Consider the following 26,607-nt stretch of genomic DNA (forward strand, 5'->3'; position numbering starts at 1 on the left):
AACCCCACCTGGATTTGGCTCGCTCCACGTCTGATTGGCCTCAGCCAGCTACTGTGGCTGTGAAGCAGAGCGCTCAGACAGACTATCTGCTCTGTGAGGAGCTAGTTGCTGTTGCTGAAGTTGCTGTTTCTGCTGTTGCAACTGCTTCTGCTGCTGCTGTTGATGTTGTTGTAACTGTTGTTGCTGTTGTAACTGTTGTTGCTGTTGTAACTGTTGTTGCTGTTGTAACTGTTGCTGCTGCTGCTGCTGCTGGGTTGTGGCAGTGAAGGTACCCTGCTGCTGCAAAGGGAACGCTGCCTGCAGGATCAACTGGGTGGACTGGTTTCCATGAAGCAGCCGTGGAGCCTTGAGCATTAAGTGAGAAATTGGGATTAGCTGGATCTCAGGAGGGATTTCATGTTTTAACCTGGTGAGCTATTATGTCATAAAATGTTTAATTAAACTAACAAGTCAACATTTTGGTTTTGACATTCAAAACGGTGACCCTATTAATTCACTTTACATATAGGTGTGCAATGACATCACTTTTTCACATGACACCACCCCCCTCACATCACTGTGACTGCTATAAACAGAGAGAACAGTGACACCGAGAAGCAAACCTTTTGAAAAACTACAGCAATCACCACTGATCAGTATGACATATTGGATAGGGATCTGTGGATGATCAAAAGTGGTTAAAAAGTAGCCAAAAGGGGCGCGCAGGTGATCGAGTGGTTAGAGCGCATGCCACATACGCAGCCGACCTCGGTTTGAATCCCGATCGGAGGTCATTTGCTCCATGTCACACCCCCTCTCTCTCCTGTGTCCTGTCTGTCTATATAAAGGCGTCTGTGCCGGGAAAAAAAGTGGCCAAAAATTGAACTTCCTGATAACTCAACTGAACTCCATGTATGTAGCAAGACACGAGGGAAGTTTCATTACCTTAACGTACAAAAGTGTTGTCATACTTTAAAGAAATCTGTGACAAAACCACAAGGTCTTAAAAGGTTACTGTGGTTGTCTGTCAGGTTTGTGAGTAATACACTGCATCCAAGTGAAGCTTCACAATGCTTTCCTTATCTTCAGCCTTCACGAGTCTATCAAAATGTCTCTCAGAATATATTAGTCTAGTTTATAGCAGTGCTGTTTCCAAAGTTTGTTTTTTCCTGGTGATTGCATGCTGGCAAATGCTGATTGCTGCCATTCAGTGGGGGAGTGAGAGTGGTGATTTCAGTGTGCAGCGACATCACATGAATACCTTCAATTTTACCAAACTAAATTCTGATGTTTATAGTGTGCAGCTCTGTGAACACATATATAAATAAACTGAAATTACACCTACCTACCTGTACTCCAGTAAACATAAGCATAACTTAACAACAAATGTTCTGTCATTTGGAAACATCAAAGTGCAGAGTAAGCGTGTCTATTTAAATGGGAGTGTTACCTGTAGGAACTGTGTTTGCTGCTGGGCCAGTGGAGCCTGCCCTGGCTGCATGGCTGTGACTTGTGACTGCGTCTGTACCTGCTGCTCCTGCTGCTGCTGCTGCTGTTGTTGCTGCTGCTGTTGCTGTTGCTGCTGCTGTTGCTGTGGTGGCTGCTGAGAAATGCTGATGGTCTGGGTCTGGCCCTGCTGAGGAGCGAAGGCCGTCACCACTTGGCCCATAAACATGGTTGTGGGGACCATGACTGCCCCGCATGCCATCTGTCCTGTCACTAGCTTGGTAAGCAGCTGAGGAGCAGCGGGAAACCTGTTACAGGACACAGGAAGCAGCTAAAGGTCAGGTAGGTTTAACTGAAGCACTTGGAAATGTGGTCAGGAGATTTCTATTAGTCCTCACTCGTGCAAAAATTGAACTGCATTGTAGAAACGCTAGTATAAATCAAATAAAATCTAATTGAGCAAATAAAAACAGCGACGAGTTATTTGAGGTCAGGAGCGAGATGTTTGTTTGGAGTGAGCCCAGACTGCTTTAACTTCTCTTTATTTGCTCATAGGGAACAACTGTTTTGCAGTATTTGTTTATCACAAAACTGCCCATGTTTGCTATGTCTATTTTTATTAATATAGCAACAGTAGATTAAGTAAAAAAAAAAATCCCTTAGAGCTTATTTGTGGTCCCAATTAACTTGAACAATTTCAAAGATAGGCTCACATTTTTTTTCAAGTGTATCTTTATACAACACTCGTATGCCCATATGTACACTGAAAAGGATAGTGGTGGCTGTAAGTGAAGTGGGACAAAATTAATAGCAAAAATTTGCTGTTTGTGAAGATAAAAAAATGACAGTTTTCAAACATAGATGCAAACCTAATCTGAGCACCACGGTCTTGTGCAAATGTGGCCACAGCAGCTGTGTTGGGACCAGTGTTCTGGGCCAGGCTAGTGGCAATCTGGACCACGTTAGCAGGGTTTTGCTGAGGGATCATCATTGTGTTGTAGAGAGATGCCGGCAGTGAATTTTGTTGAGGCTGTAGAGTGAGAGAGGACCGCTGAGACTGAAATACACAAAGGGGAGTAAGTGAATAGATCTAAAGCACAATTGTTGGAAGAGTCAACAAACAGGCCGTGAATGAGATGTGTTTAATGTATAGTATAGAGAGAAGTATACCTGTGAGAGTGTCGTGCTCTGTTCCCGCAGGAGTGTTTGTTGCTGGGGTTGTGGCTGGACAGCATGTTGTTGCTGTATGCTGTTCTGTAGAGGCCCTGCAGAGACCACATGGCCCTGCATGCTGAGCGTCCCCCCCTGCTGCACAGCGTTCCCCTGGGCCATTTGAACGGCACTGAGATTTATTCCTCCAGTTCCTTTCTGCAAGAACATCTGCAACATACAACAAAGAAAGAAAAGAGAGTCAAATAAAAACATTGAACATTTCAATGCGGTGATATATTTAATATCCTGTATGTATGAAGCCTTTAGCCACACACCTGCAGGCTCGTTCCCTGCACCCTCTGCAGCTCGTCCTGAATCTGCCGCAGCTCATCCTGCTGCCGCTGAATGTTGGCCTCGATCATCCTGGTCCTCTGCTCGAGCTGGTCTTTTAGGTGTTGCATGGCATCTATCTGGTTGGAGAACTGCACTATTGACTATCAAAAAACAATGACATGGAAACACAGATGAACACAGTACATATGTGTGTGCTTAAATCTGGTGTCACTTAAAAGAATACCCTGTATATTTGAAATGTTTCTATTCAGACTTAAAACCATAAATGATTTAGACTATGCCACATTTCTCTTACACATATATTAACATATTTGTGTGTGTATGTGTGTGAGTGTATTAATCACTTCTTATGTTAGCCAACAAAGCTTTAAGACTACAGGGGGCATATCCTAACTGACACCGATTAAAAGATTTTATTAGGGCTGTGAAAGTAAAAAGTAAAAAAAAAAAAAAGAAGTAAATTATGCTGCAGTGGCTAAATGATCAGGATTTGAGTGCACAAAAACCTGCTTGTGTTTGAGTTTGACCTTAACATGAGATGAAGATCTTACTTGGCCACTGGTCTGAACTTGTTGCTGTTGAGGCTGTTGCTGCTGCTGCTGCTGCTGCTGCTGCTGCTGCTGCTGCTGCTGCTGTTGTTGCTGCTGCTGTTGCTGCTGCTGCTGCTGCTGCTGTTGCTGCTGCTGCTGCTGCTGCTGCTGCTGCTGTGAAACCATGGATGAAGCCATGTTCTGTCCTGTGTTTTGGGAGCTCATTGAATGCTGATGGAAACAATACAGACACCAAACAGAAAAGATCAGGATGAAGAACAGATGAGCTAAGAATACTCTTCATCCCTGATTAAATCCCTCGTGATCCGGTGCACGATTGTTCACAAAATGACTACCAGGCTGTTCTTGTCCCTTGACTGACCTGACTGCTGATAGATGATCTCCGTTGTGATGTCATCTCCACGGCAGAGACGGACTGACGACCTGGTGTACTCCTATCTCCCTGAAGCTTCATCTGTGACGCTGCAGGGAAAATATTAACATGATGCTCAGATTTGTTTTAAACAAAAAAACAAAATCATGGAGATACCCTGCTGGGGTGTCATATTGCTTATTAATGTTTAGTGCTTACAGGCTGGGTCAGACACAGCGGTTTGTGAGGATTTGCGTGAGCTGCGTGACGAGGCAGAGGGTGTCCGGCTGTGGTTGAAGCGCTCCAGAACCTCCTTCAGGCTGGAAGTGTTGAGCTGGGACTCGGAGCCGGAGTCCTGGGACTGCTGAGAGGTGATGGAGAGAGTAGCTGTGGTCAGTATCTGAGTGTGGGAAAAAGCTCATAACTGGTTCAGGTAGGGTTAGGGTTAGGTTCAATTAACTGCTCCATTTATTACATTAAAAGAAACATACTCTAGTTAGACAAAATTCTCACCTTGTCTGCTGTGATCTCAGGTGGTGAGTCTTCTATTCCAAGCTCTCTGCGCTGTTCGGCTCTTACTTCACCATAACTGTAGAGCACAGACAGTGAATGAAAAATGTATATATATATATAACATTCTGATCAAAGTGAAAGATGTGAGACAAAAAAAAAGGTTTCAACTGTAACATTTGCTTTAGGTAATTTTTATTCTTCCACTTTCTATCTTGCAGATGCATTTCTATTTTTTGCATCTAGGAAAGTAAATATCAGAGGATTAATCTTCCGTGTACCTTACAACAGTGTGTGTGCAGACTATAAACTCGGGTCTGGAGTTCCACTGGTGGTAGGTGATGTAGTAGTGGGTCTGAAGCCAAATCCACTGCTGCCCTTTGGTGAGGAATCTGTAGTAGCAGGACTTTCCTTTGCCATACTGCATTACTACAGAGACACAGGGAGAAGGATTAGGCTGACGTTCACTGTTTGAAAGCTCAAGACGAAGCTCAGAATCTAACATCAGCTCAGTTTTATTAATAGCTGGATTAACTGTACTCACAGTGTTCATGGCATTTGGCCAGAGTGTCCAGGTCATCTACATGGTAGTAGTCATATCCTGATGTGCCCAGGACCTCAAATGGGAGGTAACCTATGATGGGTGGAGCTCTGGACAAACAAAATAAATGGTAGTGAGATGAGTCACTGGTAGACCTCTGAGACCATGTTTGAGAACACAAATACTCCTGTGGATGAGTCACATTCACACACCCTCATTTAGGGGCTAAATGTCATGAGGTTTTCACAGTAATAAGAAGAAGATGCTACAGTGTTGTACATAAATGCCTGAGTGACTTACTCTGGCAGCTCTCAGACAACAGCATAACTGAATGAAGAACACTCTCAAAATGTGATTTGGGATCATTTGTTATGTGATTTGATCCTATTAATCTCATCATAGACGTATCTGTCCTCTGCTTCCATTGAATTCCACTTCCAAGTGACCATTCACCACTGCTGCCACCACAAAATTATTCTTTACCAATCAAGCTAAACAATCAGACTCAGAGACATCTCTCACTGGCACATGCAAAGCTTTTTATATATTTTTAACACTCATCCTGCAGCATGTCTTGACTAATTACTGATCACAGATACAATGTACGTTGTAGATACTATAGTTAGGGTGCTTTCATATCTGTTATTCTGTCATTTGGCCCAAAAAGATAGATAGTTTCCCTTTTAGTCCTGTCCACTGGCTTATTACAAATAAACCAGGGCTAACCCATTCATTGAACAGTTTTGATGATGTCATCTTGCATCATCAGTGTTACTGCACGGACGCTGTTTGGTCACTTTGTTTCACTGACTTTTAATCACACCTACAAAGATTACAAAATGATGTCTTTTTATCTCTTGATCAAAGAATAAATAAATAAATAAATAAAGGATGTAGATTGCATATGCAGATCAGATCACTGCATCCTTGACAGTTAACAATCAGCAGATGGATTTAATAGTAGTTTTTGAATTCATGCTAAAATTATAAATGTACTGAACCAAGCAGGCAGCCAGGCACACACACAGTTACTTTCAACTAAGCCAAACAGGCTAGGTATGAATGCACCCTTTGATAAATTATCCTGTCATTAGTGAAGGGTTGCTATACAAGAGGATAACACAAAATACAGACGTCTCTCTCTACAAAATGAAAAACATACACTGAAATGGAGACCGTGTTCTTTTGAATGGTCATTGACAAATACAAATAAACTGTACCTGTGGTCCAAGAAGAGAAATTTCCACTCTAAACTATGTCTGGAGGTGAATTCCTCATTAGGCTCTTCTACAGTGCACATCTCCTGTGGAGGATAGGGGTGAAGATGAAGAATGTATTTGCAATTTTTTAAATATTATTAACATTAAATACTAATTATCTTTTGAGCTTTTATTCCAGCAATTTCCAAAAAGTTAAGTAAGTCAAGTCAATAGCAGCACCTTTAATCAGCTAAGAGAGAGATTTCTCACTGTGGGCAGGAGACAAAGAGAGAAAGTGTTTTATGTTTTTAAACGAAGGAAAATTGGTTACCAACAGGGGCAACAGGGGACTGAGCATAATGGTTGACAGGAGACCAAATGTGTTTGCCTCGGGGTGCTGGGCAACCATTACAGTTAAGCCTTGTAAAAACGTACTTTTTTAAAAAACCCTGAGGCAAGAAACTGAATGTGTGTCAACCAGATAAAAGGAGACGGGGAGAAGAAGAAGAGCCGCTAATGATTCTTACCTTGATAAACTGTGGTTTGGCTAGCCGCACAGTTGCTATGAGACACACTCTGTCTTCAAAGGCAGAGTGAAGCGATCGCTGGATCACTCCTTCAAAACCGTTTCGGGTACAGTTAGGCACTTGTGAGAAAGGGAAAAAAGAGAAAAACTCAACTTTAAGGCCTTAAAAACGGATCCCTAAAGCTCAGATGCCTTTTTTTAGTATAACTCACCATTGTTCAGGGACTTGAAGTTTCCAATGAACTTGACGTATTCGTACACAGGAGGCTCTTTGGGGTCGATGGTCCCTCGGAGCATGTGGCAACAGAACTCTAACTGATTTTTTGCTGGGGAAAAATAATTGCAATGTTCAAAAATGAGGATCTAAGTCTAAGAATTGGCAACTTAAATAAATCAATCGAATAATGTAATATCACATAAATTGAAATTCCAGGATACAAATAAGACTCTAATGAAAAAGCTGCAGCGCTTACTTTTCAGATATTCGGGCGTCGGTGTCTCCCCCTCCATGATATGAGAGGACAGAGCCTTGTAGACATCTGAATGCTCCCCCATTGGCAGGAAGTTCAACAGGTTCTGATCCACGAGATCAGACTGAAACACAAAAACGTAGCTTTAAAACACTTAACTGACATGTTGGCATTATTATATAAATAATCAATTAAAAGAGCAAGTATTTGACTTTCCTTCCATCTCTTGAATTATTCTAAAAGTGCAATATATTATCATTAATTCAGGACATCAACACGTTATACTCACAGGTAAGTGTTCTAGTAATGATGTCACACTCTCGGAGGCGTAGATTATATTCCCATCAGTCATAATTGCAAGAAAGAATCCATCTAATGCCTGACAGCAACAAAAAACAGTAAACTAGTTCAATTTCACTCATATTCTTATTTGTAAACAAAAGAAAAGGAGATGGAGAGAGAATTGTGCTCCATGTTAAGAGGTTTCACCACCTCACCTCCAACATCAGCTGAGTGAACTCTTCATTACTAAGAAAAGGAGGTTTCCAGTCTTGTCTGATCTCAGTTGACTCTGACTGAGCAGCGATTTCTGGAGACATAAAACAAACAGGGTCAGCTTTGGAGTGTGTGACACACCACTCTCTAAATATCTGACAAGTAGATTTCAGTCACTTGTCAGAGTTCCTCACCTTTGTGTTTGTGCAGAAAGTCGATGCTCTTCTGCAAAATGGTAGATTTGTCCATCTTCCGGGTGTTGCCCGGCAACATGGTACCCAGCTCTTTGATGAGGACATTGAACTGGTCTCTGCGTTTCTTCTCAGACTTGTTACGGGACACGCTGTGGGTTGAGACCCAATAAGCATAACAACACATTTTCTCTTGATTACATGGTTATTGGTTTAAGCTACATCAGCAATTCTGTATTAATGAGAGAGCTCCAAAAGACTTCAGCTGCATTTCATTTGGGCAATTACTAAATTTTTGCCAGGGGCATGAGACATTCTGGTGTACCTTTACTTCAAGACTAAGAAAGGTGAGGCAGGTTTATTTTAACATAAACTCTTGCTCAGTGACACTTTCTTCATCAAAGAAGATCAAGTCTCATAAAAGCTACAACTGTAATATCAAGGAGATGTTCATATCACTGAAAGTCTTTGATGTGAACACAAAGCTCAGGTTTCTTACCGTTTTGCTTTGTCCTTTTCATCTTCTTCCATTAACCCATCAAAGATACTGCTGTCATCCCTGCAGAGCAAACAAACCAACAGCTCTCTAGCAAACCCTTTACACACATTTTCTCCCTGTTCTTCTCTCTTCTTACAATTTTATCATGAGGTAATAGCAGGAAATTATAAAAATGGTCATATAAAATCATTTCATATTATTTTCTATGCTATTAGTTTATTTTATAAGGTCAGTGTTCATTTCTAAATATAAAAAATGTAAATGGGCCATCATTTTTTCCCCTAGCCAGATGTTAAAAAGGCACCATAACAAATAAAACAGTCCTTTACTTCCCAAAACTTTGATCTGTTTGTCAAGTAATCAATGAGTCAGCTGAGTGAAAATAAATAAGTGATAATTGTTATAACAAATTTATTGATTTCCAGTATGTAGTAAAAACTACAAATACCACTGCAGCTGTGTGCCTCCGCCAACCAGTGTAGTTGCAATTTCCATCCATGTCTCTACAGACTCATATAATATTTAGAGTGAAAACTTTGAAGGAATTTAATAAAAAGGTATAAAGTATATTTTCCATGCATTTGTTACATTTGTCCAATGAAGCTGATTCTGATAAAACACAACGTTGTAGCCATGACAGTAGATGATGCTTCAGACATCGATGTTGCTGCAAAGAAGCTACAAACTCTGAAATGTGGACGCTTTACACACATCTTCAACCCAGCAGCACAGAATCTCTACACAGTTCACAGGTGGGTACCAAGATTAGTGTCAGCATCTGACCAAATGTGAAATATGGTCTCCCTTTCTGTTTCTGAGTTACGGCATTGATTAGTGGCCAGAAAAGTGTTTTTGCAGAATGTTATGATGCCACACTTAAGTTGATCTTTGAACTTTTGGATATGAAATGTCATCACTTCATCATTTTATGCTGTTAGACATTTGTGTGAAACTTAAGTCATAACTACAGTATGAATTATTGAGTTATGGCAAAAAAAAACATGTTATGTGAGGTCACAGTGACCTGTGACCGTTCCTTGAGTCCAAGTGGATGTTTTTTGCCAAATTTGAAGAAATTCCCTCAAGGTGTTCCTGAGATATCGTGTTCATTGAATGGGACGGACAGATGAACAAACTGACTGGCCACAGCTGTTGCCAGTGCAGAGACATAAAAATGCTGTTTACAGCATCTCAAATGAGATGATTTGATATCCTTTTCTGTAACAATCTAAACTGATTACCTTGTGTTTTTTTGGCCTGTAGGTCAGACATCATTCATAAAAAAATCAATAATGAAATAAGCCAAATGCAGCAAAATGTTTGACTCACCGGTCGATGCTTGAGGTCATTTTGTATCCTGTTCAGGGTCGCAGTGTTGGAGCGGGGTCTTTTAATCGTGAGGTAGACATTTGTGTATGAACCTTTGAAGAAAACAAAAACACAAATATGATCAATTGTGACAGCTTCATCCCCATTCAGACCACTGATTCAGTCAAATCTGACCTCATCTGAATCAGTGTAAAAGGCCCTCTCTGGCAGTAACATCACCTCCCTCACAGAGTCTTTACCTTACTGACAGTTCAGCCAGTCCTGTGAGAGGATGAGGAAAGTGCTTCTGGATGAAGGCAGAGTCTGGGTGGGCACACTGCAGAGGTGGTTGAGCTCTGTGAGTCTTGGAGGAGAGTCACTGAGAGTGTCCTCGATCAGAGGGTGGAAAGCTGCCAAAAGGTCTTCAATGAGCTGAGTTTTTCTTCTACTTCGAGTGTGAGTGTGGCACATGGCAGCAACATCTGAGTCTACAAGAGGTTAGAGAAATGTGTGTGAAGGCATGAGAGATGTCCAAACAGATGAACATACTTTAGGTATCTCAGTTTGTAATGTTATCTATTTGCCCTCATAGTAACATTACAGAGTATGACCACATGTGATCTGACACTTCCAAATCCCATTCAAAACACGTACTGTGTGTTCCTAGATCAGTTTTTACAGCTCAGTCTCAAAAATATTGACTTCAGAACTGATTCTGCCTCATCAGATTTGAGACTTCAACCAAATTGAAACCAGACACCAAAGATACACAACCAACATGAATCTGCAGCTGAACAACAACTGATGGTGAACAATTTTGGTGTATGGTTTTGGGGGGAAAACTGACATTGTGTCAGAACAGTTGCCATGTTTGAAAATCAGTCATTCACTAATTTATTTTGACTCAAGACCACAAGCAGAACATACAATATAAGAATTACAAAACAATAGCACAGAGCATGGACAAATGTTACTAAAACAATGGAAGACATTCTGCAAAGAGGCGGCTGATTTACAAATATGTTTTTCCGTATCTGATTGTAATTGAAACATAGAAGGGTGGATAAATAATTCTTTGGCAGGTACCTTTCTCTATGATTCATGATGCTTACATACTTAGAAACAAAGGCGACAGTGTACTATTCATCCAGTCAGCTCTATGAAGGGGAATGATGTAATTGAGTAACATTTTTAATTAAAATATACAATCATAAGAATTAGAAATATCATTTTTGTTTCTATGATCTCTATCAACAAACAAAATAATAAAGAAAATAATGGTCTGACATCATATTCAGCCAGCAGCTTGAAGCTAATCTGTTAGGTGAACTTGGTTGTAGGTTATGCATAACATTGTTAGTGTGTCTCTGTCAGCTCGGCATGTGAAAGGTGGAATGTAGCGTACAATAGTGAGGTTAACTACAGACCAGAGATGAACTTGTGATTTATTATAACTCTGCCACGCACTGACAGGCCAGTCTAATATGGGAGACAGCGTGGGACATTTGTGTGTCCTACGTGCTCTCCAACAACGCCAGCTGGCCAGCTAACACCTGTTGTACTAGGGCAGACCTGCCTGTGCCTTACCAGCCACGTTACACTCAAAGTGAGTTATCGCTGCATATCGAGCTGGCAGAAGTTCAAACTATCTGACATTAGCGAATGTCTGCACCAAAAATAAGGTTGTGATGACAGTAGAGCTTCAAGACACGCACGGCGGGGGCATGAGACACTGGCTTGGACTGGTAAACACTGAGAGGTAACATCTAGGTAAGTTTGAGATCATAAAAAACAGATATCAGTAAGGTGTGCAACTAGGACCAGACTTTGTACAGTCAGATAATACGTGAATGAAGCCTAATAATGAAACTACTGATAGTGCACAAATAATTCTGATATTTGACACCTTGACTGCGGATGTGGCAGGTTCATAAAAACACCTATCTTGACTTCCTGTAAATTAACCAGAAAAAAACAAACATAAGCAATCCACATATTGAGCCACACATTGCTCATGCATTTATCCTATTGCCCAACTACTATTCTCCTTGTTCAGGTAGACCTACAATAGACTGCCAAATTAAAATAAGAAGGCCCAATAGGTCTCTAGCCTAAATATTTGACCCATTTATTTCATGAACCAGTTACCGTCAGAACCTGTGTGGGAGGTTTTTCTCACCATGACAGCATTTTTGTGGTGAGAATATCTCTTTGATGTGACTCTTTGTGTATCATGGTAAACACTGACATCTGCATTCAAACACATTTCCATACTCTGACGGAAAATTCATGTGAGCGTTTTATACAAAAGTCACATAAGTTAATATATACTCTATTTAATTTTACATGAACTCTGTTATAAGCAACAATTTGCCAACAGTATAAAACAACTGCACTTACTGGTATAACCGGCTCCATCCCACATTCACATTTGCCAAACAAGCCACCACATACTGTGAAAATGGAGCTCTGTTCCTGGATGTGATTTTATTCCCTCTATTTCATTTAGTTTTTGAGTTTTTCATATTTAAAAGCGCCTGGTGTTCCAAATTTAGAGGCGATAAAACATGTTTTCAACACACAGCATGACTGACTACATAAAGATAATAAACTAATGGAATAAAATATATCAAAACAGTCTACAGATGCTAAATATATGAATACATGTCTGAATTCATTATGAACAACTGACCAAAGATCACGCTATTTACTTGCAACACACAGCATGTGTTGAGGGGGAACCCCTGTCAGCATTTGCATTGTTGCTATTACTATTAAAATGTATGTTGAGGCTTCAATTTATTTACTGTGTGAATCAAAACAGGGAAAGGAAGTCACTCGGTGAGTATTTACACTATCATGGTAGGACACGCAGATGAAAATGGAAGGGAAAAACATTTGTTTGAGTAGGAGCAGGTTTCTTTATGGACAATTGACTTCCCGCAAAGTTGTGTTGTTTCACTGCTTGCTGCATGTGACTCTTTTGACACCAATACAGAGAATGAGTTCCTTATCTAAGATTACAGTTCTGTCAACAGGAGGAAACTACACTTGGCAGCAGCGCTATAAAGGGAGTGGCGAGTTGTAATGAACAGCCACAGACCTCCAATAGCAGCCATTGAAAAACAGAGCATTTGCATTTCTCTACAGCATCTCAAAAAAACAAGCTGTTGTCTTGCAGAGCGAGATGGGGGAGGGAAAAAAAGGCAAAAAGAAACATTGGATGCTAGAAAAGTCACACAAAAAAAAGAGAAAAAAAGAAAAGCTGAGTGATATGATAGCAAAAGAAGAGAAGGAAAAGGTTAGTCACTGACACTCGTGTATCAGCAGAGGCTGCAGTGTCGAGCGAGCGTTGTGTAACCGGGAGAGCAGGGGTTGTATAACTGTGATGTCATCCGTGCTTCACTGACCTGCTGGCCCAATGACCTACTTTCCTCCTCCTCCGATCTAACTTAATCACAGCTCCACAGGCAACACCTTCCTGTTCTTACCAATAACACTACACTCCCTGTCAACACAAATCCAGTAAAAGCCAACCGTTTACAGAGTAGGCACTTTCACAAAAAGGTGCGAGCACGTTTCCCCACTTAATCACAGTGTGTACAAAGGCACAGGCAAGAGACGTAAAGGAAAAGAAAGCCATGCAGGCTTGTGAAGGTGCTGAATTGAACAGTTTTTGGTCATGTCAACCATGTAAAATAGGAGATGTATTCAAATGAACACCCCTTACACATTTTTCACATCAACACATCAAGACACACGATGAAAAACACTCCTATCATCTTTTTTCTATTGCTCACACAGCATTGTTGAATATTACTGAGTGTGTATGTGTGTGTGTGTGTATGTGTGTGTGGGTGTGTGCCAGCATATTCAGATGTAGGGCAGCAGAGCTCTGAGGATATGAGTCACTCTGAAGTGGATCCGTGGCGCCACCGCTCACGTACCCCACCACACCCCACGCTGAGATGCCAGCGCAGCAACGGTGCCAATGGGCAACACCATAGCAACCGGCCTCACCGTGCAGGGTAAAAATAGCCTGGCTGAATTCCTCCACAGCTGATATTCCCTCCATCACACACAGAACTATTAAACTACAGAGAGAGACTCCCTTAAATCTACTCTTATGTGGATCTAAAACACTGTGACGGGTCCACGTATATGCCGAGGCGGTTACAGGTGTGCCATGTAAACATCACTGTGCTGTGGCGCCATCATTCCCTCCCATCCTTATTTTATTATGAAATAGATTCTCTTAATCATGGAGAGTGCTTCCCTGATTCAATTTGAGGACGGACTACACGGAGCAGAAAACAGATTAGGCAAAGAAGAAATGAAAGAGAGGACACAGCGGAGCTAAATAGCTTTCTCTTATGAATGGGTAAGCTCAGTCATTCAAATAACAGCTGACGTATTAAATGCACCCAGTGAGTACCCAAATGTAAAGCAGAGACCAGCAGTCAATGTCCGCACAGCTTTAGTACTTTTATGCTCCAGCAGACAGGATAATAAAGTGTAGCATACAGTAGCAGCATACCAGTCTAATGAGGGCAGACACTAGTCGATGCAGGCAGAATAAAGCCAGCTCGTCTTACCACGCTTCTTTAAAATTTAAATACCAGGATGCATCTTTTTTTAATCCACTATGCCACCAAAAAAAAAAAAAGAGCTTTGCTGCTGTGCTGAGGACTAAAAGAATAGATTTGTGCCGTTTGTCTTCTGCGTTCAAATCATTTATACAACACAAAAGTGCATTTCTTTTTTAAATCAATATGTACTATTACAGCAAGTGGTTGTGTGATTTAGATAACAATGGTATCTGTCTGTCTTTCAGTGATCAGAGATTCAGGGAATATCCTTTTAATTTTTGGTTTTATTTTGATTATTTTATCAACTAGCCAAAACATTTTTTCAATAAAACGTGAGAAAAATAAAAAGATGAAAGACATTCATGACTTTCCTAGAGTGCAAGATGACGTAATCAAATGTCTTATTCTGTCCAACCAAAGATTCAACCCCCCCAGATATTAAGTTTACAGTAATATAACCAAGAAAAACAACAAAATCTCACATTTTAAAAGCCTTAAACCAGCATGTGTTTGGCATTTTTGCTTGAAGAATTACTTAAACAATTATTGAATAACCTAAATAACTGTTACTACTGATAAAAAATAATAATTGCTGTAATTCACAAAAAAGGTGTGTAAACTGTGAATGCAAGTCAGATGAGATTAAGAGACTTTCTGAGAGAACTACAGCGGCTTTTATCATTTGCAACATGATTGCTGGGTTTCTTAAAGAGGGACACCTTCCTGGAAATTCAGACACCCCCCCCCCTCCCCCTCCTCCCCCGACTGTAGACACAAGTCTGTTTGGTAGTTCTTGTATCACATGATTAGGTAAACTCTGCTGTCATGGCAACCCTTATGTTTTCTTCATCATCCACGTCACGCGCTGACACCTGAGAGCAGGGGATTTGTGAACCCTAAAAGGATCCCGGGTGTCAAAACATAGGCCGTGGCTTTTACAGGGTTTTAAAGAAAGACTGGGGGAAAAAATCAGTGTGCCAGTAATTTAACAGTCCTCTGGTTCTGGTAGTCGTCAGACTGTATGTAGTCTACAACAATTAAGACATGCAACTTGGTACTCAGATTAGGTGTGAATAAGGCAGAGGAGGTGTTCATTCTTCTCTAAATGCTTTGAATTATCTATGTAGTTTTTAATAGCCAACAAGCATCTGACTCACTGCCGAGGAGGTCTCGCAAATCTACATCTACATTCTATCTCGCTGGCGTCCACGTGTGATTCCTTCATTTTCCCAGACCTAGAAGTATCCTGATGACTGGGACACTGAGGATGGTTTTAATAATGTTTTTAATGTTTGGCCTCGAAAGAATCAAACCAACATCGCAAGCTTGTCAACACCGAATCAAACCCTTAACGCTGGGCAGCCAGCTGTGTTTCCACTCGGCGCACGCACATCCACACGGGCCGCAGCAGCACAAAAGGAGTCTTTGTTTTTCATTTTCACTCGGCGGCCCACAGACAGGAATGTTTGAGAGGCGAGCACCACTGGTTGGCGGGGGCCCCTCTCTACGGCTGCTGGCCTCTTGTCCCAGCGGAGCAGGAACTAAGCCAGGGGCCTCATACTGATGCCAAGTGGGTCAGTGGAGTTCAGAAGGATGACTGGCAGCGCAAGAGATGCGACCAAAGAGCGACTGTAGACCCAGGACCCTGTTAAGAGCGGGGGGCTGTGATCGAATATAATCTCACCAGCCAAACACTCGATTAAGGTGCTCGCTGGTATAGCGTTGCTCTGAGCAAGCTAAAGACTCTGCAGCACATTATGTTCAACTCCTAACCTCCTAACCTAGAAATCAGACTTTATTGACTGCAGTTAATCTCAGATAAAGGGAGCGCTTTCATAGCCAGTGACTGCACCATCTTAAAATCAAGTCACGCAGAACTCCCAAACAGCTGATATACGATCTTATAACCTCACAAGGCCAATTTAGAAGTTCACTGTAATAAATTCTTTACTTGCTTAGCGCTGAAACAATTATTCAATTTTAATAATTGATTAATTTGCTTTTATTAACTGAATAATCCATCACTGAAATTCAAGTTTTTAACTGCTGAATGAACAAACAGGTACTTTGAAGACGGTGAAATTGTGAGCAGCCATTGTTCACTATCCTGACTTCTGCAGACTAAACTGTTGTTGTTGTCATTGAGAGAAACGTGTTCGTTACAGCCACAGTTGGTATCCATTTTAAAAAGAACCCCGAATTATTTCCATCACCCTGCCTTCGTCTTGTACTGAATATTTTCGGTGCTGCTCAAGTATGAACAAAAATAGAAACACTGCCAGTAAAAGCACACAAAAGATAACAATATTCTTACAGACAACATTTTTCATGAGAGATGAGAAATTAAGCTTGACAAAGTTTGAAATTCTGAGCCTCTAGACAATTTTTCAGCTGCAAATTTAAAAATACTTTGTGGAACTACACTATCCTTCTGGGTCCAAGACAAGGGACGTTTGTGCCAGATGTAAAAAACAAAAATTCCCTCCAGTGTTCCTGAGATATCTGAGGAACACCTGGACATTTCTGAGAATGGGATGGATGTGAGGTCACAGGGACATTTGAGCTTTGACCACCACAATCTCATGAGTTCATTATTGACTGCAAGTGAGCATTTGTGCCAAATTTGAAAAATCCCTTCAAAGTGTTTCTGAGATATTGTGTCCAGGAGAATGGCTCAGACATTAACCTCTGGCAACAGCTGTCACCGGCACAGAGGCAGGAGAAGGTAAACAAGATCTTTGATAAATTTTTCTATTTTTGGCAGTCTTTGTTTTAAAGTTCAACATGAGTAACTCTCTACTGAAGCCAAAAAACTGCTTGTGTTATACATTTGTCTGATAACACAAGCTTTAAAATTCTTAACCTTGACCCAACAAAAATGAACATTAAACACACTCCTCAACTCCCTCCTGTCACCTTCCTGTCTCCTTCCACTGTCAATCACACAATTTGGAATACATTCTCCAATAATACATTAAACAACTTGATGAAGTGTCTACAGATAAATACACTGTCAAAAAGGAGCTTTTATTATTGACATATTTAAGACTGACTTTAATGTATAGTTTAAGCCTAGTTTAGATAATTTGGTAAACTCTAAAGATAAGACTTATGATGTTGAGTTTAGGTTTAGATATTGGGCTTAAACAGATATTTAAACAATACATTTTTGTTGCTAATGTAGAATGTAGCTATACTCCTAACCTAACATGCACACATACACAAACACACACACATCTTGAGCAGACACAGCAACATTAGCATTATAGACTAATCATTATCAGCAGGTGCAACCAACAGACACTAAACCATTTCTATAGGGGCACCTTATCATGAGACAATTATATGAAACCTGGTGACTCAGTCATTTAAATTCCATATTTATTACAGCAACAGACTGCAAGTCAGAAACAGAACATTACTGATACATGGAGGAATAATAGCTCCTGATGGAACAGACTTCAAATGGTTTAAATAGCCCCAAACTGTCCAACTCCTAATCTAAATAGCTCTGAAACAGTCCACTGCAGCCAAAAGCAAAATTGAGCAAATGTCTTACCTTTTGTCTTTGAGTGATGATTAATTAGGGAACTGCTTCACCTCATGGCTGCACGCTCTGTGGTCAAATCTTTGAGTTTTTCACCTGTTGAAAAGAAAAGAGAGAGGCTAAATTTACAAAAACGAGTGGCTTCGAGCTAAGAAACTCACATTACTGAATCAGAACTAAAACATCTGGGTCATCCTGCGAGCCTCCCACAGCACAGCAGAAATAAGAGCAACTCTGAACTCACGAACACACACACACACACACACACACACACACACAGACACAAGTTCATTCACGAGCAAGCCGCTGGCCATCAGCTGGGAAGTTGGTCTACTTCCAGGAAATGTAAACATGAGCATCTGTTCTTAGAAATACATTCAACCTGAGAGTTTCTGAAGGTGTGTGCATGTGAGTGTGTGTTTAAGCGACGGAACCGGTATATTGTATAATCCACAGTCATAATCAAGGACTTTGTTATACTTGCACACACAACCATGCATCATGGTGTAATGTGCTACTCGTTAAATTGACCTAACAAAAACTTTCTTATTTCCTTTAAGGATTTCCTGTCATATCCTCACAACAAACTATCTTCTCAATTTGGTGAAATCTCGATTATCAAAAGGAGAGGAATTTTCCCTTTGATTTCTTAAAACCAAGTGAAGTGGATTAGTCTCAGTATGTCATAGTCAGTCATGCTTTTGTCAGTAGAATGAAATTAAGCCATTAAATGAAAGCAGGACAGCAACCATCTAAAAATTATATCATTATTTCATGATCAATCAATCTATTATTTCTTTTCAATGAAAATATGACTTGTTAAGAGAATAGTTTCCCAGAGCTCGAGGTCAGATCACGTCCTCAAATTGCTCTTTTTTTGTACGGCCGACGATTCAAAACCTGAAATGATCCCGTTTGCAGTTAAATAGAACAAAGAAAAAGCAGCAAAGATGATGAGTCGCAGAGCTTTCTGAAACTTTGCTCAATGTGCAGCTGGAGATAACTGCATCCCAAAAACCATCTGTGCTACGAATTCTGAATTTACTCTTTGTCAATATTTCCCACAGCTTTAGCTTTATCATCTGATAACTGATCTCATCTGCGCATGGATATCTCTGTAGCATGATCTGCTTCCCCATGGCTCCAGTTCATGGTTTCTAATTGCACTACAGTCTTTATTAACAATGACACTAGACTGATGCTACTGATAACACAGACGCACCTCTACCCCCCATCGCTTTTTTGTTTTTTTTTAGGAAAACCAAAAAGACTTGACCCATTTTTTCTTGATCTTAGTAAAATCAGATAGCATCATTCTAAGACATTTTTCGATTGCATCTGATCTGCATGTAGGTCAACTTTTTTCCATTTTGACAAGAAACGACTTCTCGCTGAAGAAGTGTTACAGCTGTCTCCTGTATAGTGTATTTAAAAGATGGGACTTATTTATACCTTATCACAAATTTTACTAGAATTAGAATTAAATGAAAACACTAATTCCCTACAATTAGATTAGTTCTCAAATATTGAATCAATTTCCAACTATTCCATTAATCAATTCATTGTTTGCAGTTACTTTTTTCATAAAAATGTGCAAGATTTTCTATTTTTCCTTAGTCATCTACTGTATGACAGGAAACCATAGACTGCTGATCCAGGCAAAACAAGACATTTCAAGATGTCACCTTGTTTCCATGTTTCACAATTTTCTGACATTTTATAAACCAAACACATTGATTTATCAAGAAAATAAAAATAAATAGATAAACAGATGATAAAAACCAGTAGTTAGTTGCAGCCCTATTACACACAGAGGTTGATGTGTCTGGTTTTTGAGTCAAATTGAGATCATTCAATCACATTCAGGGACTTTTAACAACTATGCAACTCATTTTTGGTTGAATGAATCTCTTAAATGCTGTATTTCTTCAGTTATAGAGTATGTAATGTTAGAGACAGTCAACCATCAGATCAGTAAGCCCTTTTCACAAGTTTAACAGTGTACTCTGAGACTACTTAGCCTCTTCAGCTAGCATTACTGATACAGAGCTCCACAGAGACGTGCAGTTTGTCATGTGATGAAACATTATTTTTGGTGATAGAATAGTAGGCCGTGTAAAGAACTACTGACAGAGTCTGTGAATTTGATTTGTGTATTCAGGAGGAAGCCAGAAAGGTCAAAGAAAGGTTGGTGTGACAGAAACAATCCTGTGTGGCTAAAAGATTTCTCTGCAGCCACTGTTGCTGTCAGTGGTTGTTCTGCTCTTAGAGCATGAGGAGGCCAAACAGTAGGGAGTTGAGTTTAATATTCATGTCATTTGAATGCCTGGTTTCTGTTCCTAAGACACTATATAAACTGCATGTTAAAGAGATACTGCACATTTGTTTTGAGCTGTAAACTAAATTATATGGCTGTACTCTGATGAAAAACGTGACACTACATTTATAAAAATCCGCATTTCATGAAATTTGTATAAATGGTAGAACAATAACACTCGCCTCTCATTTTCAAATATATGCTGATTGAGAGTTTTAGCGAGTCTGTGCAGTAGAATTGGGCAGTTGGCCCCTTCTGCTGCCCCACCGCCTGACAGAGGTTTGAGAGTGGCTGTCACAGCTGTCAATCATGATGTCACATCTACTTTTTATAGTGTCAAATAAATAATCAAAAAGACATGTATCAGAAAAAATGAGCACTTGAAAAAATATCAGCGTGATAAGAACGACCTAAAATGACTCGTGTCCCATCCGCTAACATAGAGGGGTTGGGAACCACCATGGGGTGATGTTTTTTATCTTCACTTGTGGGGCGCTTGTCATGATGTCCATGTTAATCTGCCTTCACTGGTCCTGTCTGAACTGAATATGTCCAATGTGGAGGAGCGAGAACTGCAGAGCTGGAGCTTGGACAGGTTCCCCCCTCAGCTCATTTTTTAGCAATTTAAAAACATCATGCAGTGGGTGGAGTAGGCTCAGACCTAGGGGTGCAGTTACACTTTAATAATTCAGTACATGTTATGCTAATTAATTGGTTTGGAAATTACCATTTTACATCTCAATGCGAAAGATTTTCTTTCTTTTTTTTGCATCTCACACTCTTTCACAATCACTTCCTAAAAAAGCTACACTGTAATAGCCTCCAGTTTGTTATTATGTCTGGACAAACATGAGTGTATATTAAGTCATATTTCAAGGATAATTCTGGTATAATTTTATTTTTTATCATTATCAACCAATTAAAAGACTAATAACAATGAATTTATTCAACTAAAAGAACTACTTGTGTTGCCAAAACCTGACATAGATTATGATGTACAACTAGGGCTGGGCAATATGGACAAAATCAAGTATTCCAATATTTTTGACCAAATACCTCGATATCGATATTGCAACAATAATGTAGAGATGACTCTTGATGCTTTCACAAAATATTTGCACAATTACATTTTTGATAAATAATCATCAGTAATGTGGATATAATGACAAAGTGGGTAAAAAGTAAATAAGAGAACAGCTAGCACAGTCTGTTAAGTTCAGAAAATTACATACTTTACAGTAGTGCAGCATTTAAAACCAGGAAAAGACAATGCTGGTGACATATCACAATATTACTATATTCAAAATCTAAGACAATATCTCATATCACTATATCGATATAATATCGATATATTGTCCAACCCTATGTACAACTTTTTAATTTTGCCCAAGCACACATTCAAAACACAAAAAGAGCCATACTGATACACTGACATATTGCTTCATTACAATGAACACTGGCAGTGTAATTGCTGGTACCAATAGGTCAGTTATCAGATCAAAGACTATTTTGACAGATGACATTAAACTTCATTAGATCATTTTTAACTCAGCAACAGGCTTTAAGGCCAAACAGGAAAATATAACCGAGCTGTCAGTTTATCTAACATTCACAACAACTTTCAGTCCAACAAACAGCATTAATTATTGTGTATGAAGCTAACTGCAGTCCAAATATTGGTGGCATCAATTATCTGCTGCAGGGCCTTGAGTTTTAAACTGTAGCCTGTAGCCATAACAATGCATTAATGGTGAGGTCGGAATATTAAACGGCTTTGATGGCAAAGTCACATGCCGGCTCCTAAATCTGCAAACAACAACATTAAGAGGAAGAAAAAGCTAAATGTAGTAAATCTGATATCCTACACAAAACCATATCAAATCATCAAGAATTGCAACAATGAACTAAAATGACTCTTTTTACCTTCTGCGCTTCAGCTTATATTTCACATTACAAGATGAAGGCAAAAGTCAAGACTGCCCAGCTGTTTAGCTTAAGCTGAGATAGCGTCAAGTCATCAAAGCCTGCAGTCAATAACAACCTGGAGGATGTGACCTAAAGTCAAGTCTCCTCTGCAGTCCTTCTACTATACCGTAACCTTTTAAAGTCAAGTGAAGAATTCACATGACGTCAAAGTCAGGGTCATCTCTGGCGAAGTGAGAGTCAAAATAAATAGCCTAACCTTATGATAGCAAGCACGCGATCGACCCTGACTAATGAAATTAGATCTATATGGTAGGAAAAAAAGCATTTGAAGGATTGTGACGAGTTAAACCCCCTCCTGCTTATTAAGCTGTTTAACTGTTGGTGATGCTGCTTGAGCTGTGTACTGTTTTGGTTGCTGTAGGATGTGACATTTCTCACTGATGTCAGTAGGAAGATTACCCTGAGGGAATAATGCCATAGATGTTATACTTGAGACACTGTGGATGCACAGTTCACATGAAGCCACCACAGTAAGCCCACACAGTCACTGAGTCAACTGTGATGTCCCCCAAAACTGCAGAAGAAAAATCTGCAATATAGCAGGGCTACAACTAACAATTATGTTTGTTGTTGATTCATCTGCTTGTCCACCAGTCCACGAAAGGTCACAAGATGGTGAAAAATTGTCATCGTCTCCCCGAGTCTGAGGTTTAAATGTCTTGTTTTATCCTACCAACAATTTAAAACCTAAATATATTCAGTTTACAATTATATACAAGAGAGTAAATCCTGCATGTATGGCTTTTTTTTTTGCTTGAGGAACAGTTGCATCTTAATGTTACAGATGGAGATAGAGTATCATGACATGTTATCAGTCCACTGACTGCATTAGTCTAACACTGGGAGAATCCTCCCATCTGAATCAACACAGCCTCTACTGTATAAGAAAAGCCTGATATGGCAGGCATATGATAATTACATTATTAGGCGTAGCAAATAATAATGTAATCCGTGCGTGTCAATTTGACAGTGTTGTCAGCCACACTTCCTCCTTTGTTCAAAGACAACAAACTTGTCTGTTCTCTGCTGCCCAGTCTGCCCCCCTTTTTTAACAATACAAAATGCAATTAAGGTAAGGCAATAAACTTGAAGGAACATGTAAAACTTGAATTGTAAGCCTTGCCAGGCAACGATGAGACACAAAGAAGAGACAGCATTGGACTCTCAGAGGAAGAGAAAGAGAGCATCCCTGTTTATTCTCCTCACCTGCAACCTGCAACCAAAAAGGTGTCAGAGTATTTTTCCACGCTCCACTAACAGCTCCGACAACTCTGCGTGGTCAAAATTGATTACCAAATCTGTATTATGTGTAAACACAGCTGAAAGGTATCACTAATTAACAATGCCGCCTCTGATTTGATTGTTTTTCATGTTTATTATCACCTAGGAGTAGGTAATGTGCAAAACATATTGTGAAATACTGTAATTAAAAAAAGTGTTATAGACATGTTTAGCTAAGGAAATATCACACTGGATATGTTGGAAGTTACACATCGCAGACTGCTATCTAAGGGGAACATCAAACTACCGCCTTCAGATGGGATTCTCAATGATTTAAGAAATCCTTTTGGAGGAGCATTAGTAAGGGATTTTTAGTCTTTCAAACTATAAAACTGTACAATAGTCAAAACAATTACAGGGACACATGATCAGATCATAATGACTGATATACTGTTCAGCTCTATTATCATATGTCACTCAAAACGAGAGCAATCACCCAAATGTGAAATCATTTTAATGTGCTCTTTAAAAAAAAAAGAGGCAAAATAAGATTCATTTATGCAAGCTACAGTAGAAATTAAGTGGATCTGTTTGCATGACTAAACTTCATCTTATCATCGCATTAAGCACTGTATCTCATTATGACACTGCTGTTACAATAAGTCTGAATAAAGTTCAAAGGACTTACTGAAATGTGTATCATGTGTATTAGAGAAAGAAAAAGTACCCAAGATGATCTGAGATTTCACAACATGAACCTGAACCTCGACATGTATGTAGCAGATGAGAAAATAAGGCATGTTTCATTCCCAAAGCAGAGCACATTACATTATCATTAAACAGGCTGTCCAAGTGCACCTTTCAGGCAAGCCGTACAGTGTTGTTAAAGCACTTCTGGATGACAGCTGGGACATCACATGAGAAAATGAACTGACTCTGATCAATTTCATATCTGTTGAATGACGAGCAGCACAGCAAGACTGGGAATTTGGACTGAAACGCAGCTACCACAGATCTACTAATTAACACCGGCATTAAAACAAACCCAAAAAAACAACCATAACCTTAAAAAATAAGCAGTAAATGCGGAAAATGACATGTCAGTGAGATGTGTACGGTTGTCAAGTATGTAAAGTCACCTGAACTGAAGTCAGTCTCGACGGTACAGCTCGTCTGTCAGCCTGTCTCCGTGCTGCCGCTGATGCCGGCCGGCGAACCGGGGCAGTGATTGCTAACACCACCTAGCTTACGTGCTAACGTCAATTACAGCAACAAAACAACAAGCTTTTTTTATAGTTTGACACACTTACTGCGACATATGACACACACTGTCAAGGCACCTTTATCCGTCAACAATTAGATAGCCGTTATTTTTCCGGGTGGCGAGCGACTTTATAATGTAATACGAGCAATGAAGTCGTCTGCAACAATGTACTGTATGTATGTCAACCTACTTTTAGCTGGAGCTAGCTAGCTAACGTGCAGCATTAGATAATAATGTGGGTCACCGGGCCTTTGGCCAGTCTCTGTCACCAAACAAACCGAAGCAAAACTGTTCCGTTTGCAGCTTCGCGACTGTCAATATATTCAGACTAACAGGCTGTAGATACATGATATGCAAACACAGAGCGGTAGAAATGTTACACTTACCCCGAGCAGGCTGCCCTTTCATCGGGATATCCCTGCACCCGGTGGCGCTGCTGACGGTGGACTGCGCAGGGCTGAGGCAGGCTGACTGGAGCCGGACCGGAGCTGGAGCCAAGAGGCCCCACACACACCTCCAGATAACACACACGCCCGCTGAGGGAGCTGATCAACACCCAGGTTTTAGTTAAATTAGATGGATTGGACACCCCCTCTCCACAGGTAACCCAGTTATGTGCTGAATAGTTGTTGTTTGTTTGTTTTGTTTTTTTGTTGATTATTTAGTTGTTACAGTAGCCTAACTAAAATGTGTCATATTAAAATGAATTAATTGTTGGAAAAGCAACAGTGAAGGCTAGTCCATTGCTTATGTTTTAAACCCTTATTTTAGTTCGTTTTGAACACTAAAAACATCACCTTGTCTAAGGATTTAGTCATTTTTCTAACATATGTCTATTGTAATTACCACACATTGTTGCAGGAAAAACAACTCGGCCAAGACAAACTTTTAGCACAAAGAATAGAAGCAACGATAAATGTGAAGTTTTTCTTCTTTTAAGCAGAGAAATATGGTTTAGTTTTATCTGATTGGTGAATCCCCATCTCCGGCGTGGTGCTCATCACCATGGCAACAGCCTAAATCGCAAAGGGTGCAACACCATTTTGGAGCCACAGCGAAGGAGTCAATGAGCTAGTGGCGCTGTTTCGACCTTTAGACAGGGACAAAGATTAGAGGATGAATTTGTGTGTATGACTACGTATAATACACCTTCCTTATTTTAGTGGCCTACATTAGCCACAATTAGCTCATTTATTCTTTCCCTTAGTCATGAGGCAGGTGTCCTGGCAAAATAATTTGCATGCATCTAGTGTGTGAATTCAACACAGTCTCTCCTGCAAGACGGCCATGTCTACTTAAACATGCAGATTTTATGTCATGCATCAGAGTGTCCACAAAACAATTTATAGGAAAGAAAAAAGAGAAAATTACAGAATGTCCATATATTTCTTTTGGGTATAGTAATAAAAGCTGTCTTGAAATTTTAGGTCTGAGAGTGATTATTATATGACTTAATATCCACATATACTCATTGTTCTGGAGGGATGCCAATTTGCCTTTATTGACTGGAGCAGGGGTCTGTTTTTTAATCTGGCCAGAGGTTCTGTGAAATTTTACACAGGACCCAATGTTATTCTAAAAATCTGCCTCGGAAACTTGTTAAAATTTACTGTGAAAACACACTTTTATTGTTGTTTGTGATGAAGTTATTATTGGCTGGAAATGCAACGACATTGAGAACACCACCAAAAGCCAAAAGTGGAGTGTGTGTTTCCCTGTGCTGCAGTTTAATCTTTAATTGAACTACTGTCATGGTATAGTAATACTGAAAGTACCTTTACCTTTCTGTATCTGTTTTAAACTTTGTTTATATCTGTCATCTTTGAAAGCAAAAGACATTAGAGTTAAATTTAGATGTCAGACTGAGGTCAGAATTATAAAATAAAATGCACATAGGATGACATATTTGCATCTTTATTTTTTTTGCAACAACTCAGTGATTATTTAAGTGGTAGGAAGACTTCAATTGGTTGATAATGGCGACATCTACTGTTGATAACAGTGGTTACACATTCAGGTTTTCAGGTTTGTTATATTTCTTCTGACAAAAAAATGCATTTCAGAAAATGATTTTATTGCAAGAAGAAAATGAATGAGTGAATTCAGAAAA

The 26,607-nt window shown here is 39.8% G+C and overlaps 1 protein-coding gene across 1 annotated transcript; it reads right to left on the bottom strand.

The window, feature by feature from the left end:
* Positions 1 to 48: 48 nt before the first annotated feature.
* Positions 49 to 9,666, bottom strand: clocka (clock circadian regulator a). The gene is made up of 20 exons (XM_062423731.1): positions 9,595 to 9,666; positions 8,266 to 8,325; positions 7,770 to 7,918; positions 7,578 to 7,669; positions 7,370 to 7,459; positions 7,084 to 7,204; positions 6,823 to 6,936; positions 6,612 to 6,730; positions 6,106 to 6,188; positions 4,889 to 4,995; positions 4,626 to 4,773; positions 4,348 to 4,423; positions 4,054 to 4,195; positions 3,844 to 3,944; positions 3,599 to 3,692; positions 2,913 to 3,070; positions 2,596 to 2,805; positions 2,295 to 2,482; positions 1,430 to 1,733; positions 49 to 345 (listed from the first exon to the last, which is right to left on the bottom strand). The coding sequence occupies exons 1-20, from the start codon at positions 9,612 to 9,614 to the stop codon at positions 49 to 51; spliced, it is 2,673 nt and encodes an 890-aa protein (XP_062279715.1). The 5' UTR covers positions 9,615 to 9,666.
* Between the last annotated feature and the right edge of the window lie 16,941 nt (positions 9,667 to 26,607).

The sequence above is a fragment of the Scomber scombrus genome, chromosome 8 (genome assembly GCF_963691925.1).
Source record: "Scomber scombrus chromosome 8, fScoSco1.1, whole genome shotgun sequence".
NCBI lineage: Eukaryota > Metazoa > Chordata > Actinopteri > Scombriformes > Scombridae > Scomber > Scomber scombrus.

Coding starts and splice junctions, on each gene's coding strand:
- clocka (XM_062423731.1), bottom strand. CDS start 9,614: ATGACCTCAAGCATCGACCG. Junction 7,919..8,265: donor GAAAAGGACAAAGCAAAACG/GTAAGAAACCTG, acceptor CTCAACCCACAG/CGTGTCCCGTAACAAGTCTG. Junction 6,937..7,083: donor GACGCCCGAATATCTGAAAA/GTAAGCGCTGCA, acceptor ATTTTTCCCCAG/CAAAAAATCAGTTAGAGTTC.